Source organism: Rhinolophus ferrumequinum, chromosome 23 (assembly GCF_004115265.2).
Source record: "Rhinolophus ferrumequinum isolate MPI-CBG mRhiFer1 chromosome 23, mRhiFer1_v1.p, whole genome shotgun sequence".
Classification (NCBI taxonomy): domain Eukaryota; kingdom Metazoa; phylum Chordata; class Mammalia; order Chiroptera; family Rhinolophidae; genus Rhinolophus; species Rhinolophus ferrumequinum.
Window position 1 is genome coordinate 30,825 of NC_046306.1, and position 15,541 is coordinate 46,365.

A 15,541-nucleotide genomic window follows, 5' to 3' on the forward strand; every position below is an offset into this window, starting at 1 on the left:
GTGTGGAGACACTGCCCGGGCCCCTGCAGGGCTGGGGAGGTTCCACTGTACTCCGCCCCCAAACCCGACACCTCCTGGCTGTGGGCTTCTGGGGGACCCCACGGGCTCCACGCTCGTAAGGCCCCAGCACAAGATCAACAGGCCAAATGAGAGGCAGTGCTTCACGGCTGAGCATGTGAGTCTAAGCTCTGATTTCCCACTTTCTCTGCAAAACCCTAAGCATGCCCATCAGGAGGCCCTGCTGAGCTTCCCAGCGACACACAAGCGAGGTTCAGACATGTCGACAGTAGCATTGCTTTTCCTTCCACGCACACCCGGTGTCCAGACCTCAGGGCTGTTGGGAGACCTCACATCAGCACGTGGGCGGGGTGCCAAGTAGGGTGGCTTCTGTGCTCCCCAGGCAAGCCTGTGCTGGGGTGCAAGAGCGACATGCCCCAGGACCCCAGGGTCAGTGGAGCATCTCTTCTCAGAGGTAGCGTGGTCGAGGACAGTGGGGGCCTCCCCACAGGCGATGGGCCTTCAGCTCCCAACCTCCAAGCTGGAACCTCCACAGACTTTGATGGCCACTTAATTGGTTGTGGCCAAAGGGATTTAGCACAAAGTGCTGATGGGACTTAATCTCTACAGTGCGGACACAAGATGTCAGAAATGGTATTTCCTCTTTCACCAGCCCATCCAGAGTCACAGCTGTGCGTGCTGACGAAATCCCATCACGCCTGCAACAGGACCTCAGCACCTGTGTGTTTTGCTGCCGTCAATTGGCACTTGTGGGAAGACACTGGTCAGTCACACAGATAAGCTTACAGTTGGTGACCGAAGCAGAGCCTGCAATCCAGAGGCTGAGTTGCGTTCTCCCCTCGCCACAGAGCCACTAGGAACGCGTGTGTCCTATAAATGCTGAGCTGTTTCTTAAAGTCACATCTCCACCTGGCTGCAAAAATCTTGTTTTATTAGAAGCAAAGCTGACAGCACATTAGAAGGAGGAAACCCATTTTTACCTTGAAAAATGCTGACCTTGATTTTAATTATTTGCAGAAGCAGCACAATTCACTCATGACGTCCCTACCAGCAGGACACTTGCTAAATCCATCACAGCATCGCATTTCCGTGCTCATGGGTCGTCTCCTGGACTCTCAGGAAGAAAATACTCTCCTCTACCCTAGAGTTTAGCAAGCAGCCCTCACCAGATGGACAACAATGTATTTGCATTCTTAAGTCAGCATTCCTTACAGTGTTACTATAAATTGTAAAGGAACAAACAAGCTACATCCTGCTACACCAAACAGCCAAGGGACCACGACTTGGAAGGATGTGGTGCTGCCCAGTGAGGCCCTCTTCTGTGCCAGGCAGGTGTATAGGCACAGCTGGTGTGAGCTCCAAGGAGCAACCAGATCCTGGGCTAGGCCGCTCCCCTCGGCAGCGGTGTCTGGCTGTTGCTGGCCCACAGGTCAGGATACACCTTCTCCCCCTCAACCTGACGGGCCTGCCCCCACCACGCCAGCCATAGGCACCGGGCCACGAGGAGGCCAGAGCTGTCCAGACAGTCCTCACCTGCCAGGAGGACCCATTGCCAGTTTTGCCCCGTGTCAGCTCCAAAAGTCCTAGGAAAACTGGATGGTGGGTCACCCTGCTTGCACCTGTGGCTTTACCCCCACCTGCAAGGGAGGGGGCTTCAGGGGACAGGGTCCATCTGGAAGGATAAGCTTGCAATGCAGGATAGCAGCCCCCACTGAGTGGGGCACATGCTCAGAGTGCATCCACAGGCCCATAGTGACATGTCATGCGCCCCCAGTGAGAAGGCAATAGAGGTTTTGGGACTTCAATTACTTAAGGCCCAGGATATTCTCTGTCCTCCCCACAGCAGGGCTGAGGTCGCAGGTCAGGGTGAAACTATCGGGCTCTCATGCCACACCAGCTCCCGGCGAAGGCGTGTGAGTGTGCCAATGCGCGATTCACAGACGGGCCATCTCTGAACACACTCTGCTCCTCAACCCCTGCACCTGACCGAAGTCATGCAGACAGCAGTGCCCACGAGAGTCCTGTGTGGCTGCCCCACGCCCTGAGCCCATGCCAAGGTGGCCCCCAGGTGCATGGGCTGCAAGGTGCTTTGCCCTCCCCGCCCATCGAGCACCTGACTGAGAGGCCCAGACAGGGCCCAGGGCCTGTGTGTGCTTGCCACAGGCATGGCCCACGCCTGCCAGCCATCCACGTGCCTGGTAGGAGAGCTCCTGTAAAGACGGGGACTGTCATCGGTCCAGTATTAATGGAAAGAAAGTCTGGAAAGAACTTTTCTACATTGTAAAACACAGAAACCCCCAGTTCTGCAAAGCAACGGGGGGCCCCCTCGACCCAACTCACTTCATGAGCTCGGGATCCTCCTTGTCATCCTTCGTGGGGGTCACCTTGGCTCCACTTTTCTTGGCACGAGGACAGCCTGACAAGCTAGTTGTGGAAGAGGAAAAAAAACAACTGTGGCCCAGAACACAGTTCCTCACGCCACCTGCCTCCCCTTCTCTCAAGTCTGGGCTCCCCAGCCCTGAGCGCGCGGAGCCTTCCACCAGCTCACCCTCTGCTGGGCAGTGGGGCCACAGACAGAACGCGTCCCCGTGAGCTCCAGCTGTGCCTGCAGAGCTCTGGGACACCCCACAACCGGACTCAAGGGATGCCAGCAACCTTGATGTCTTATCTGGAGCTCACAGCTCCACCTGAGAAGGCACCCAAGCACCCCGCGCGTGGCAGGCTCACCTCCGGTGCGAAGCATAGTTCCCCGTTATGTGGCCAGAGCCGTCACAGCCGGGCGTGGGGCACCTGCGGAGGATAGCGGAGCTGGGACCAGCCCTAAGGACCTGTGGCTACAGAAGAAACGCCTGCCATCCCCCGCCCCCACTGAGGTCTCACAGAAGCAGTGCCGGCCTGGCCTGTCTTCTGCTGTTACGTCCGGCTGCAGAACTTTGCCAGCCAGGCCCCAGGGGGCCCAGGAAGACCAGGCAGAGAGCACAGCTCCACTGCAGGGTTCTAGGTGGGACTGGAAGGGTCCAGAACACACATGGCCCTTAACCTTAAACAGGGCTCTGGGAGGCCACCTAACACCTGGGACTAGGTTCCCCTCCGCACCGTCTCTGGGAGGGAGAGGGTGTGTCCCAGGGAGTGTGGTCACCATTGTGGGCCTGTGAACACGTGTACTGAGCACCCATGACGGCCACCTCGGCATGGCTGTAGGCTTCCAGGGGCAGCGGGAGGTAGAGAGGAGCCACAAGACACAAAAGCCCAACTTCAAACATGCATTGTTGACAAATGTGTCACATAGAAGGTAGGAATTCCACTTCAGTATATGAACGGGTTTCCTTACATTGTTTCCTGAAAGTCCAGAGAAAACATGGTGTGTTCCTGCTAGTGTCATTGTGGGAGGTGTGCCCGGCTCTGCAGGTGGGGCCACAGGAGGCCTCCTGCTCCTGCCACTGCACGCCGTGCCGCCCGTGAGGGCGCACCTCTGAGCCTGGCTGGGGACCGGGCAGCACCGTGCTGCTTGCATGTACAAAGCTTGCCCTTCACCAAGTGCTTATCCGCTTTTTCCTGTTCATCCCCACAGACAGAACCGTGCGAGCCAAGGCCGTTCTGTCCCAGAGTGGCCCCAAGAGGGTCAAGGGGACAAGCCCAGCTGGAACACGACACCGGACTCTGCCTCCCAGGCGGCAGAGGTGCTCAGATTCCTGTGTTGTGCCCTCCTTCACGTGTGGCGTCTGGGCAGGACAGAAGCAGCCGCAGCGTCCGGACCACCTCCCAGACCCCTGCAGGCTGGCACTGCCTGGCCCCCATCTGAGAACCCCCGTGTCTGCATGGCAACGTAGGGGGCTCAATGCCCAGGGGTCTGCTCTGCCCCCCAGCTTTCTCTGGCCGCAGGGTCTGTCTTGCAGTCCCCTCATCACCACCCCATGGGCCACAGATCAAACACCTCCCTGGCCTGTCAGCCGACGAACCGGTCAAATCACCCTTTGGCAGGGTTTTGGGGAACCTCAAAACCCACTGAGGTTTCGACGGCTCCTGGCCCACTCATGAGTGTCACATTTTCACCTACACATGTCTGGGACAGGAGGTTTTGCATTTTAATGGGAACCTCCCCCACCTCCAACTGGGTGGGCGCTGCCCAAGTGCTGCAACACCCGTCCTGACGCTGTGGCTGCATCGTCCCAGCTCCCAGGGTCCTCCAGGCACAGCAGCCTTGGGTGCCACTGCCGTGCACCCCCAGCTCCCCCAGGTGAACAAGGGCGGGGCTTTTCCTTCCTGGGGTGGCAGCTGCTCAGCGACCACCTGGGGCTCTGATTCTTCTCAGCTGCAGAGCACACTGCAGCTCGGGGCGCCTCTGAGCCCCATCCAGTCCCCACCCTGTGCAGAGGCCCCTGCCACACCCTTGCAGGGTGTGTGGCTGCACCCCAAGTCCCCACACAGAGTGGGCTGAGTGGCCGTGTCACAGCCTCTGACCACACTTGTACATGAAAGGGAGGAGCAAATGCCCGTGAGATTTAATTAAAACACAGAAAACACATCAGACGAGACTCTTGCTGCTCCCAGGTGTGAGAGGGAGACCAGAGGGCTCGTTTGCAAGACGGAGGATACGTGTCTGCCCATGGGGACGGGCCACCTTCACCCAACACCGCCACAGCCTGGTCAGCAGCAGCCCATGCCAGATGGCCACTGGACAGGAGGAGGGAGAGGGGAGCGTGGGTATACCAGGCAGAGGTGGTGCCCAGCCACGCCACGCTGCAGCCTGAGGGGCAAGTAGCAGCTCCCCTGGGAGACCCCCAGGGAAAGAAGAGCGTCAGAAGGAGTTGGGGATACCTCGGCCACCTTGCTGTGGCTGATGAGTGACTGGTTTTCACAGAAGGAAGACTTTCTGTTGCCATTTCTAAACGTGTTTTCAGTTAAGTCCCTCACAGACTTTTAGTCTGCGAACCCTCCCCAGCAGCCACGTTTCTGGACCCTGAACAAGCCCACATTTTCCATCTGGCAGCCCTCAGTATTGCTCTGCAAGAAGGAAGGACCCCTGCGCACATGTGGTCACATCGAGGGCTTGAAATCATCCAGGCTTCAAACTGGAAATCCACATGAAGAAAGGCAAGTAGAATTGGGAAGCAAACAGGGGGAAGGAGCACGAGAATGAAGGGAAGAGAAAAGAGGAAGGAAAGAAGGAGGGGAGGTTGAAGAATAAGGTCCCAACAGGACTGAGTGTTCCCGCTGGATTTCTGGGGCTGGATGCCATGAATAAACGAGTAAAATGGACTGGGCTGTGATATGCGGAGCCTCAAGAAACGCTTCTGGAAAAGCTGACTCCCGGAAGGACCATTCTGGTGATGAACCCCGGCCTTGTCTGCAGGAATGCAAGGCCCATCGCTAATGAGGGGCAGACACTCTTCTCCTGGCGGCTGGGATCAGACGTGCCCCTTGAGCCCCTTTCCCTGTTTCTGAATCAGCTCGGCTCCCTGGAAGCCTTCAGAACAACAGCTCCTTGTCTTACAGGCACCAGGGCCCCGGCTCCTGTCTGGGCCCAGAATGGACTGAGCATGTTCTGAATTCAGGGACTCCCAACACAGAGGCCTGAGGCAGGGAGGGTCCCCCCTGCAGAGGGGGTGACCTGAGGGGCAACAGGGGGACCGCCTTCCTAGCCCGGGAGCCCAGGGCCAGCACTGCAAGTCACAGCTCAACAGAAGGCGTGAGAACCAAAGGCAACGACAGTCACCAACTCCCGCCCCAAGAGGACACTGACACCTGGGAAACCTCTGGGTGCTTGCATGTCATTCGAGCAGGGCTGCCAAGCAGGCAAGCTGGTGCCCACAGCACCTGCCCTGCCATGCGCTAGGGGCAGGGAGGGGCAGAAGCAGAAAGAGGAGGACTCAGCAAAGCAAGGGGCTGAGCTTGGAGGAGAGGCAGGTGGGCAGGCTCCGGGGCCAAGCACAAGCAGCTTGAAGGGTGCAGGAGAAGGCAGGGCACGGGGTTTTGTCTTTCGTCATCAGCATCCAGCTCATTCAGTAAGAGCTGCAGCAAGACTCATAAGGCAGGGCCAATGCTGGGCCTCTCCCAAACCTCAAGTGTGGTGAGGAAAGCAGGCCCAGGCAGCCCAGGGGTTGCCGGAGACAGAGGGTGGGCTGGGCCATCAGCAGCCGGAGGTGGGTCCTGCTCCCCTCTCCCCTGGCCTGTGGCCCTCAGAGAGGCGGGCAGGGCAGAGGGCAGCACGAGAGCCTAGAGCAGCCTCCAGCCAGAGGGAACAGGCGATGGCAGCACTCAGAGCAGGGAGACACAAGCAGCAGTGGCCCCAGCCAAGCAGAACCGGCTCCTCCCTGGCCCCGCTGGGGCCTGGGGCTGGAGCCCAGAGATAGCCGATTTTGGCTGGAGCCTCATGGAGGGAGAGAGCAGAGCAAGGGAGCCACCCAAGAGATGGGAGGCCAGGAGGGCAGACATACTTGAGGTCAGCAGAATGGGCAGCCATGAGGTTTCTGAGGCTCTTGTCAGCAAGAGGGCAACCAGAGAGGCTGAAAGAGAAGAGATGGGACACCGGGGTAAGCCAAAGAAGGGAGCAGAGAAGAAGAGGAAGACCCACCACGCAGCTCCCCGGCCAGGCCGGACCCAAGAGGGGGACGAACCTGCGGTGGGAGGCATAGTTCCCGGTGATGTGGCCACTGCCGTCACAGCCGGGGGTGGGACAGCTGGACAAAGGAAAAAGAGCGTCAGAACAGAGAGCAACGCACACCTGCCGGGCCTGTCCCCAGCCGAGCCTACTCAGGGAGGGTGCTGGCACCTGCTCCTGGCTCTCCCATGAGCCAGAGGCTACTCCTCCACGCTCAGTCCTCAGAGCACAGCCATTGCCTCTTGGACTGCAAGTTTGTCCCGTACAACTTAACTCAAGAAGGAAAAAGGACGAAATTAAAGCTCAACCTCAAGTTAGGATGCCTCTGTGTACATGTGTTGTATGTGCACATGTGTGGCCATTGACATGCAAGATATCTGTGCACACGTGGTGTGTGTGCAGGTGTACGTTCTCATGGACATGTAAGATGCTCCTGTGTACACATGTTGTGTGTCCATTGGCATGTAGGATATCTGTGCACATGTGTGTGTGTGCACGTGTACGTGCTCATGGACATGTAAGATGCCCCTGTGCACAAATGTTGTGTGTCCATTGACATGTAGGATATCTGTGCACATGTGTGTGTGTGCACGTGTACGTGCTCATAGACATGTAAGATGCCCCTGTGCACACGTTGTGTCCATTGACATGTAGGATATCTGTGCACATGTGTGTGTGTGCACGTGTACGTGCTCATGGACATGTAAGATGCCCCTGTGCACACATGTTGTGTGTCCATTGACATGCAGGATATCTGTGCACACACGTGTGTGCACACTTGTGCATGCCTATGGACATGTAGGATGCCTCTGTGCACACATGCTGTGTGTGCGAGTATGTGCATGCCCTCGAACATGTACGGTGCTCTGGAAGCACACGTGTTGTGTGTACACGTGTGCATACCCATGGACTGTAGGGTGCCCGTGTACACGTTGTGTGTGCACGTGTGTGTGCCCATGGACAGGTAGGATGTACAGAGTGGGAGAAACCTAGTGGGGTTCAGGACAAGGAAAAAGGGAACCCCAGGAACAAACGCTGATCACAGGTGAGGGCTGGATCACCTGTGCTGCAGGTATCAGGGACAGCCTCTCACAAGGTGGTTCTCAATGGGGGTTGACCAGAAGGCTTTGGGATGGCTCACATCTACCAGCAGCGCCCTGTTCTCCAATGACATTTGCTTGAACGCTATGAGGACTGGCTCCAAGGGGCTGCCAGGCTGCCAGAACCGAGGGCCCGAGTCCTGAGATAGTGTGCACTCCTGGCCTGGATGCTGAGAGCCTGGGCAGACAGCTGGGCTGGAGAGGGTCAGCGCCCTGCAGCCCTCTTCCTGCTCTGTGGGCACTTCCTCGTTCTTAATCACTTTAGAGGGTGATGTTAGTGCCCAGTGCAGTGCACAGATGACAGGACCTGACCCCCATCGCCTGGCTCAGAAGTGTTCCCGTGAAGGACACCCAACCTCTGCCCACCACGGCGGTCAGACCGGGACGATGGTCAGAGCTGGGCCGGGGCAGGCCCCGCACTGAGCAGACCCAGTCTTCCCAGGCCTGGCCCAGGACCCGCTCCAAGAACACTGTGGCGCTTCTCCGAGCAGGCCTCTCGGCCCAGGTGGGGACTCACGTGAGCAGCTCCTTCTTTATGTCCTTGGAGAGAAACTTCAGCTTAAAGTTGCTCAGGGTAACCTCCCCGGGGTACTTCCGCTCCTCAAAATTCTCCTCCAACACTTCCTGGTCATCTGCTTCAGAAGAAGCAAAAGAATGGGCTGCTGGCTCTGACTGCAAAAAACCAGCAGGGAGATGTTTTAACCGCTGGTGGGCCGGGCGCCCGACCCGGGGCTGAGGGCGAGGGACCCTTCAGGACAGTGTCCACAGAAGCGTGTCTGCAGTCTCCTGTCTTCTGGACGAGGCAGGAGGACTTAGTGCCCCAGACACAGGAGACAGCACACCGAGGGGCTGCAGGCCCCCACCTCAGCAGAGCTGCCCTAGGAACGCAGGGGGCCTCGGGCACGTGGTCACCTCCACCCAACAGCCGCTGGGCCACCTTCTAAACACAAGCATGCCACACCGTGCAGTTCTCCGTAGGGCGCTCAGCAGACAGCGGGCACTAAAAAGTGTTTGTCGAAAAGCTATGATGACGAAATGGCACAAGACAGGAAGAACATACAAAGCGTAATGCAACTAATCCCAGTGACCTGGGACCACCTGGCCACACGTCCCCACCCAGCGTGATGCCTTGGCCACAGCAGGCACATAATAAGCTCTTTGAACTTGAAAGATGGGTCTGAAGGGGTTCAATCACCACCCGAGTGCAGGGTGTTGTGGACGCAGGGAAGAACAATGACAGTCCCTGTCACTGAGGTGGGGGGCGGGGGGTCTACAAGAGTCAGGGAGGTCGACGCCCTGGGCTGGTCCCTAACAGGCAGTTTAGGAGGGTCACAGTTCAGACCCCAGACAGGTTGTTCAACCTCTTGGGGCCCAAGTGCCACTTTGAAACTGGAGACAATGGCAGTCCTTCAGGACGTCTGGGGATCAAAGGACGAAGGGAGCCCACAGCCCAGAACAAGGATGGCTCTATGGGTCACTGGTATGAACTCATTTTCCTGACGAGCTGGAAGACACTGCTCTACTTCAGCTGAGGCTCCAGGATGTGTAGGGGTTCCCAGAAGCTCATAGCAGGGAGAGCATCCCCGAGGCCTGGGACACGGGACAGTGAGGCCAGGCTGGGAGGTGAGGCTGAAGGGTGCGGAAGGCAGCCTCACCCAGGAGGGGTCACGAGCCTCAGGCAGAGCTGGAAGGAGGGTCTCAGTCGGGAATCCAGGGCTGTGGTGCAGGGATGGAAAGGGCCTTGTTCAGGAGGCACTTCTGGGGGTGGCCCAATAGGACATGGGGCAGCGATGCTTTGGAGAGGGGACTGGAGGACAAGAAGGGTCTGGGAGGGAGCTGGGACTGCCTGGGGACTGGACTGTGGACCACAGGGTGGAGCATGAGGGCAGGCTGCAGTGGGCGGGAACCTCTGAGACCCAGGTCACCCCACAGATGACAGTGACAGTCCCGGGAGGGGATGAGGATGCTCAGAGGACAAGGGAGAAGGGGAGGGGCAACGCAGCCCAGGGAGACCAGCCTGAGCTGGGGGTGAGGAAAGGGGCCGGGGGAATCACTGCGGCAAGGGGTGAAACAAGGATGAGAGCAGACATGGACACAGTGCACTGGTGGCCCCACCTGCGGTAGACGGGGCTCCCGCCAACCAGAGGAAACCGCCCCCACAGTCCCAGGCAGGCGTGACAGACTAGCCTCCCTGCACTTGGGGCTCAGACTGGGAGGCGCCCCTGCTCTGGGGCCTAACACCAAGTCAAAGCCCCAGGACTCATCCAAGTGACCCCAAGGCTGCCTGGGGAGGAGGTGCGTCCACGCCAGCCCTCAGACCTGCGGCCACCACCCACCTCCTCAGGTTCCTCCTCTCGCTGGCGGCTGGGCTTCGTGTAGTCCAGAGGCCGGTCCCACTCGTCCTGGCGGGACGCCTGGCTGGACCGGGACGAGGTCATGGAGCTGCTGGGGGCGCTGGTGCTGCCCTGGCGCTGGGAGGCATCGGGGGACTTGACGCCAGGGCTGCCGCCGCCACCGCCCCCACCAGGGAGGGTGTGCTCCCGCCTGCGGTGAGTGCGCATGCTCAGGTCCAGGGTGCCGTTCTCGTCCACCTCGATGTCTGCAGCCTGTGGTGTGGGGGCCTGTGCTCGTGACCGCAGCCTCCCACGGTGCCCCGCACTGAGGGCAGCTGGCCAAGGGTCCAGAACACTGTCCCTCGGACGGAGCAGAGCCAACAAGATGTGACAGCCTCCAGGAGGAGTTCTGGGACTCTCCTGCAAGTCTCCCCAACACCATGAACCAGCCCCTCAAGAGGCGGTGAGCGTGGTGGGACGAGCGCATATGCATGACCCTCAGATTTGGGAAGATGCAGGGAACATGCATGTGCACAGCCGTGTGTCCTTTTGGGCACAGCACACAGAGCTCTCTGGGCATCGGGCCATGGGCAGGGGGAGGAAAGGTGAGAGTGACGAGCACCAAGTGGACCCGGGGAGTTCCCAGCACATCGGGTCTGGGGGTTGGGGGCCACCCATCCCTGCCTCAGAAGGCTCCTTGGGGCACACCAACCTTGCTGGGCGCATCCTGCGGCTTCGTGCTGAGGTTCTCCGGCATTTCCCAGCAGCGCGTGGAGAGGTTCAGGATGGCGGTGGCGGCCATGTGGGCAGCCTCAGCGTCGTGTGTGTAATCGAAGCCTGCGGGAGAGGGTGCAGTGCGGGAGCTGTGCCTGGGGGAAGAGGCCTTTGGGAAAGGTTTGGCTGCAAAAAGTGAACAACACCAGGCTGCTATAGAGGTGGAGCAGGACGCAGCCACGCAGACACACGGGGACTTCAGGACGGCTGGGACGCACAGGGCACAACTGCATGGAGGGTGGGCTCATGGACCTGTCACTCAGCCCACTCCCACTCGCCCCTGTTTGGTGCTGGGGAGGCTATTTCTGGCCTGACCAAAATTTGTAAAGAGCAAAGCCCTTGAAGACATTCCAGCATCCCTGAGATTTCAAACCTAAATAAGCTGTCTGCTGGCGAACAGTTAGGGAAAAACTAAAGAATTCTGTGAATAGCACGAGCGTAGGACAATTGTGGAACAGCTCTCCAAAGGCTGATTTGGGTGCCCCCGTAATAGTCTATCTTTAATAAAGTAGCATCATGGTTCAAATAAACGTGACAAGTGAAGGCATAAAATGTTATCTACTGTAGTGACTGTGCAGCCATAAATAGCTCATGCTGGTCTGGCTGCGTAATCACAGCACCACCCGAAAATGTCCAGACCTGGGAAGTGGGTGCCTGTGCACGAGGCCCCAGCAAGTGGGAAAGGTGCTCGCTCTCCAGCTGGCAAGTGTGTCATCAGTGTTTTTATTATTAACATGCAGGAACTTGTCAGCTGCTGCCTTTGGGGGCTGATACCCAGCAGGAGAGGCCAGTTCCCACCACGTGTGCACTGAGGATGCCTTTCCATTTCCAATGCATTTATTGGCTTAACGGGCTTGCAGCCCACAAATCAGTGTAGTAAGTGACAAAAGGCACAGGAAGGATTGTTCTCAAAGGCTCACTTTTGTTAGTACAAGGACTCAGGAAATGCATGGGTAATGTCAGATAACACACTGCCTCCAGCACAACGGGCCCTCAGGTGGCCAGGCTCAGCACAGGGTTGTGTGACCCACCCCACACACCACACACCCGCCTCGGAGAGGCGCAGCTACTCTGAAGCCTTTGGGCACCAACAACACAAAGGACCCATTTTGTGTCACAAATGGTGACAGGTTCCCTCAGGCCTGATGGCGAACATGGAGGCGGCAACACAGGCAAGACACAAACTCCAACAAAGCCCCCACGATGGACATCGGGACAGCTAGGGCCCTGGGGTCAGGGGGCTGAGACCCCCGTGCTCCTGACCAGGGGACCCTCCTGTACTGCTCCTCAGGCCACACCTCCCAGGAGCCACTGTCCCCAACTTACATTTAAAGGCTTTAGGTGAGGTTTCGCTGGTCTGAATCTTTGGGGCAAGCATGCGTTTGCCAAAAACCTGAGCATCAAAACTGGCGTAGTCGAAGGTGACCTTGGAGAACTTCTCCAGCTCCCTGGCTACGTTGGCCCTGGGTGTGGAGGCGGCCACACTGGGCCGGTAGCTTCCGTACGAAGGTACCTCAAGCTGTTTCACAAAGCACATAGGTCTGGGGTGCAGGAGAGAGATACAGAACCATGAGGACAGGACCCAGGGACCCCATGCGACTCAACCCCATTGCCCTGTCCCAGGGAGCACAGCGACCCCTGAGAGCCCAGTATGGACAGAGACCTGGGGGACCCGCCCCCATGTCCCCGCTAAGGGTGCCGGGGCCTGATCTGTGTCAGGAGGAATGGCATGTCCCCTTGCCGACAGCAGGGGCCAGAGGACGGAGGGGCAGAGACTCCCCCAGAACTCAGGAGAGCAGGTTTCCAACAGCTCAGGTTACGCTTAGCAGGAGCCCTTAACCAGCCACTCCAAGGCAGAGCTTCCCAGGGAGGGGGCTTGGGTGTGCAGAAGGCACACGGCTATTTCTGAGAACAGGCATCAAGGCAGCCCCTCTGGCCGGCAGGGATCTTTGAGAGGGCCCTGGAGGGGCTGCTGGGGGTTAGGGGCCAGCGTGGAAAGGCCAGTGCAGGCGCTCCATTCCCTGTTACTAAAGTTCTTGGAAGAGTTCAGACTTTTGAATGCACAAGAGGTGGCATGAAGACGCCACCGCCAACATAAGACACAGAGCAGGAAAGCCACCCGGGGGACAGCTCAGAGAGAAGGAACAAAGGGGAGAAGGCAGGAGATCCCCAGCCCCGCCCCAGCCCCCCTGCTCCATCTCTGAGGCAAGTGACGGCTTCAGTCTGGAAAGGGTGGGGCTAGGAAGGGGTCACGGTGAGCGTCCCAAAGTGCCGGGCGCTGCGAGGGCTTGAGTGTGGAGCCCATGATGGAAAGAGTCTGAACCACAACGCGGCTGCCCTGAGGGGCCACGAGAACGCAGACGGCACCAGAGCTGCCACATTCTCCTCCTTGAGAAGGCGGGAGGGCGGGGGCGTGTGCACATGCTGCTGGGGAGGCACCGGGAAAACAAACCCAGACGTAACATCGGCACCATGTGGTGACGGCTCCCTCAGCCAGCAGCATGGTATCCGTGATGCCACAAAGTGTCACACAGACTCCCACACCCAGAAGCTTGGCCACAGAGAATGGACGGAACATGAACGGAAGGATTCTACACCCTGGCCACGGTCATGGCCATTCTGGGCTCTTCCCCAGCTGCCCAGGGGCCTGAAATGTCACGGGCTCCTTCCAGCCTCATGAGAACCTTCCGGAGCCCATCAGATGACACTGCTGTCCCACTTTTACAAACTGAGGTCACAGTTCCCAGGCATAGCCTCCACTGGAGCCTGTTTGGGCCTCATCTGCTGGGTGGCTTCACATTTTATCAGTTATTTAGATCAAGACAGGAAAAGGGACGAATTGGGGACAGGAAGCTGGAAGGGACAGTAATAACATAGATGAAAGAAGCAGCTTCCAACCATCATGACAGCCAGCTGGTGGAGGAAGTGACAAGATATGCAGACACCCTGTGAACAAGGCTGTGGGTGCAGCCCAGGCCCCAGTGCAGGAAAGCAAGACCCCGTCCCAACCCAAAGACCCCACCGTGGGACCCTCGGAGCAGGCCACGGTGGTCGGCCAACTTCCTCCAGCTGTGACTCCCAGGCACACGCCAGGGAAGGGACGAGGGTGGGGTCATCCTGAAAGGAGGCAGGTGGCAGCACCCATGTTCATGGCTGCAGGTGCTGGGCCTGGGAGGGGACAGTGGCCCCGTGGCCCACACTGTCCTCCGGGAGGGAGACATGGGCCAGGGGAGTGGGAAACGGGAGGGGCAGACATGGTGACTTCCGGTTCCTTGGAGAAACAGGCAGCAGGGTGTCCACTGAGTGAGGACAACAGCAGGGAAAGGAGAGGGCAAGCGTGTCCCCAACCAGGTAGGCACTGCGTGCCCCCGGGCCTCCGCCGGGTTGAGAGTCGTGGTCGAGGACAAGACTCTGAAGCCAAGCTGGCGACGTGGACACGGCTCCCTGGCCGGTAAGTGTGGCCTTGGCCAAGCTCCTGAGCCCCTGGCCTTCCTCGTGGCACCCACTTCACAGGGTCACGTGGATGGAGGAGGTGCACTCTGAATGCGCTTTGAAAAGGGCCTATCGATGAGTCACATCTATACTCACACATACGTGTGCACATGTACTCACACACAGGCACATGCAGCTAAGCACACACACGCCTGCTGCTGTCTCACAACCTCAGGGGCCACGGAGGCAGCATGCTGGACAGGAGGGACGAGCAACTCCCAGCGCTTCCTGGACGGCTGTGGCCCTCAGCCGGGCAGTCTGCTCCCTCCAGCCAGGGCCAGCACCTCCACAAACACCCCCGACAATCTCGAGTGGTGAGACCAGGATGAGCAAGGCGGGTGGCCGAGTGCACCTTGCGCCTCTGGCAGAGGCAGCAGATGTGACTGTGCTGTGAGCCGGGAGGCCTCACGGCAACCTGAGGCCTCAGCACACGTGTGCAAACCGCACACACACATGTACACACACACATGCAGCCCAGAGAGACGACTGGCCTCTGTGCCGCGGCCCCTGCCACTCACCTGAGTATGCGGTCTGAACTGGAGCCGTTCTTAGAAGGGTCTCCCGTCTGCGGCTGTTGCTTCTCGTGAGATTTGGCTAATTTTTCGGCAGCAGCAATGGGACACCCAGACAGACTAGAGAAAGCACAAGGACAGTTGAGCCCTCTCTTCCAACTGTGCCAGTGGGAGCTGGGAACTGGCACCAGCAGGAGCCCAGGAAGGCTGTCACTTCTGGGTTTTCTCTGCTCTGTGTGGAGCCCTCACTGTACCGGCTGCTCAGGCGACTTCTGTTTGAGGAAATTCTAAGCCAATGACATACAGACGAGATTGTAACGGCCGTCAGAGCTCTGAGCAAAGGCGCTCCTCTGAGTGGATCTGAGCAAGTCTGGATGGGTCTGTGTGGGTCTGGGGGGTCTGAGTGGGCCTGGGGGGGTTCTGAATGGGCCTGGGTGGGTCTGACGACCAGCCTGCCTCTCACCTCCCTGTCCCCATGCCACCAATCAGAGGTGTATTCTGGACCCGTCCAGCTCTAGTTCTGGAAGTCGATTCAGATAAGCCCAGGGCACACAGGCCATGACCAGGGTGCTGGCCCCAGGGTCACACCAGGAGGGTGAGGCCCTTCCCCAGAAAGCTTCATCTGTCAGAACTGAGTTGACTGCCAGCGTGGACAGGTGACAGAACCACAGCAGTGCTCAGAATCTAGTCTCTCCTACAAGGTGTGACATT

The 15,541-nt window shown here is 58.7% G+C and overlaps 1 protein-coding gene across 6 annotated transcripts in view; it reads right to left on the bottom strand.

Moving 5' to 3' along the window:
• The window catches only part of MYT1 (myelin transcription factor 1), a 56,936-nt gene that overhangs the window by 8,177 nt on the left and 33,218 nt on the right, over positions 1–15,541 (bottom strand). For 3 of the 6 annotated variants that reach the window (XM_033094530.1, XM_033094531.1, XM_033094532.1), the window contains exons 10-18: positions 14,837–14,950; positions 12,153–12,367; positions 10,765–10,952; positions 10,056–10,325; positions 8,237–8,391; positions 6,636–6,698; positions 6,456–6,524; positions 2,746–2,808; positions 2,359–2,442 (exon numbers count right to left, since the gene is read on the bottom strand). In XM_033094530.1, the coding sequence (XP_032950421.1) occupies positions 2,359–2,442; positions 2,746–2,808; positions 6,456–6,524; positions 6,636–6,698; positions 8,237–8,391; positions 10,056–10,325; positions 10,765–10,952; positions 12,153–12,367; positions 14,837–14,950 (1,221 nt within the window). The remainder of the gene's footprint in view (positions 1–2,358; positions 2,443–2,745; positions 2,809–6,455; positions 6,525–6,635; positions 6,699–8,236; positions 8,392–10,055; positions 10,326–10,764; positions 10,953–12,152; positions 12,368–14,836; positions 14,951–15,541) is intronic. The other 3 variants (XM_033094533.1, XM_033094534.1, XM_033094535.1) reach the window with 3 other exon arrangements.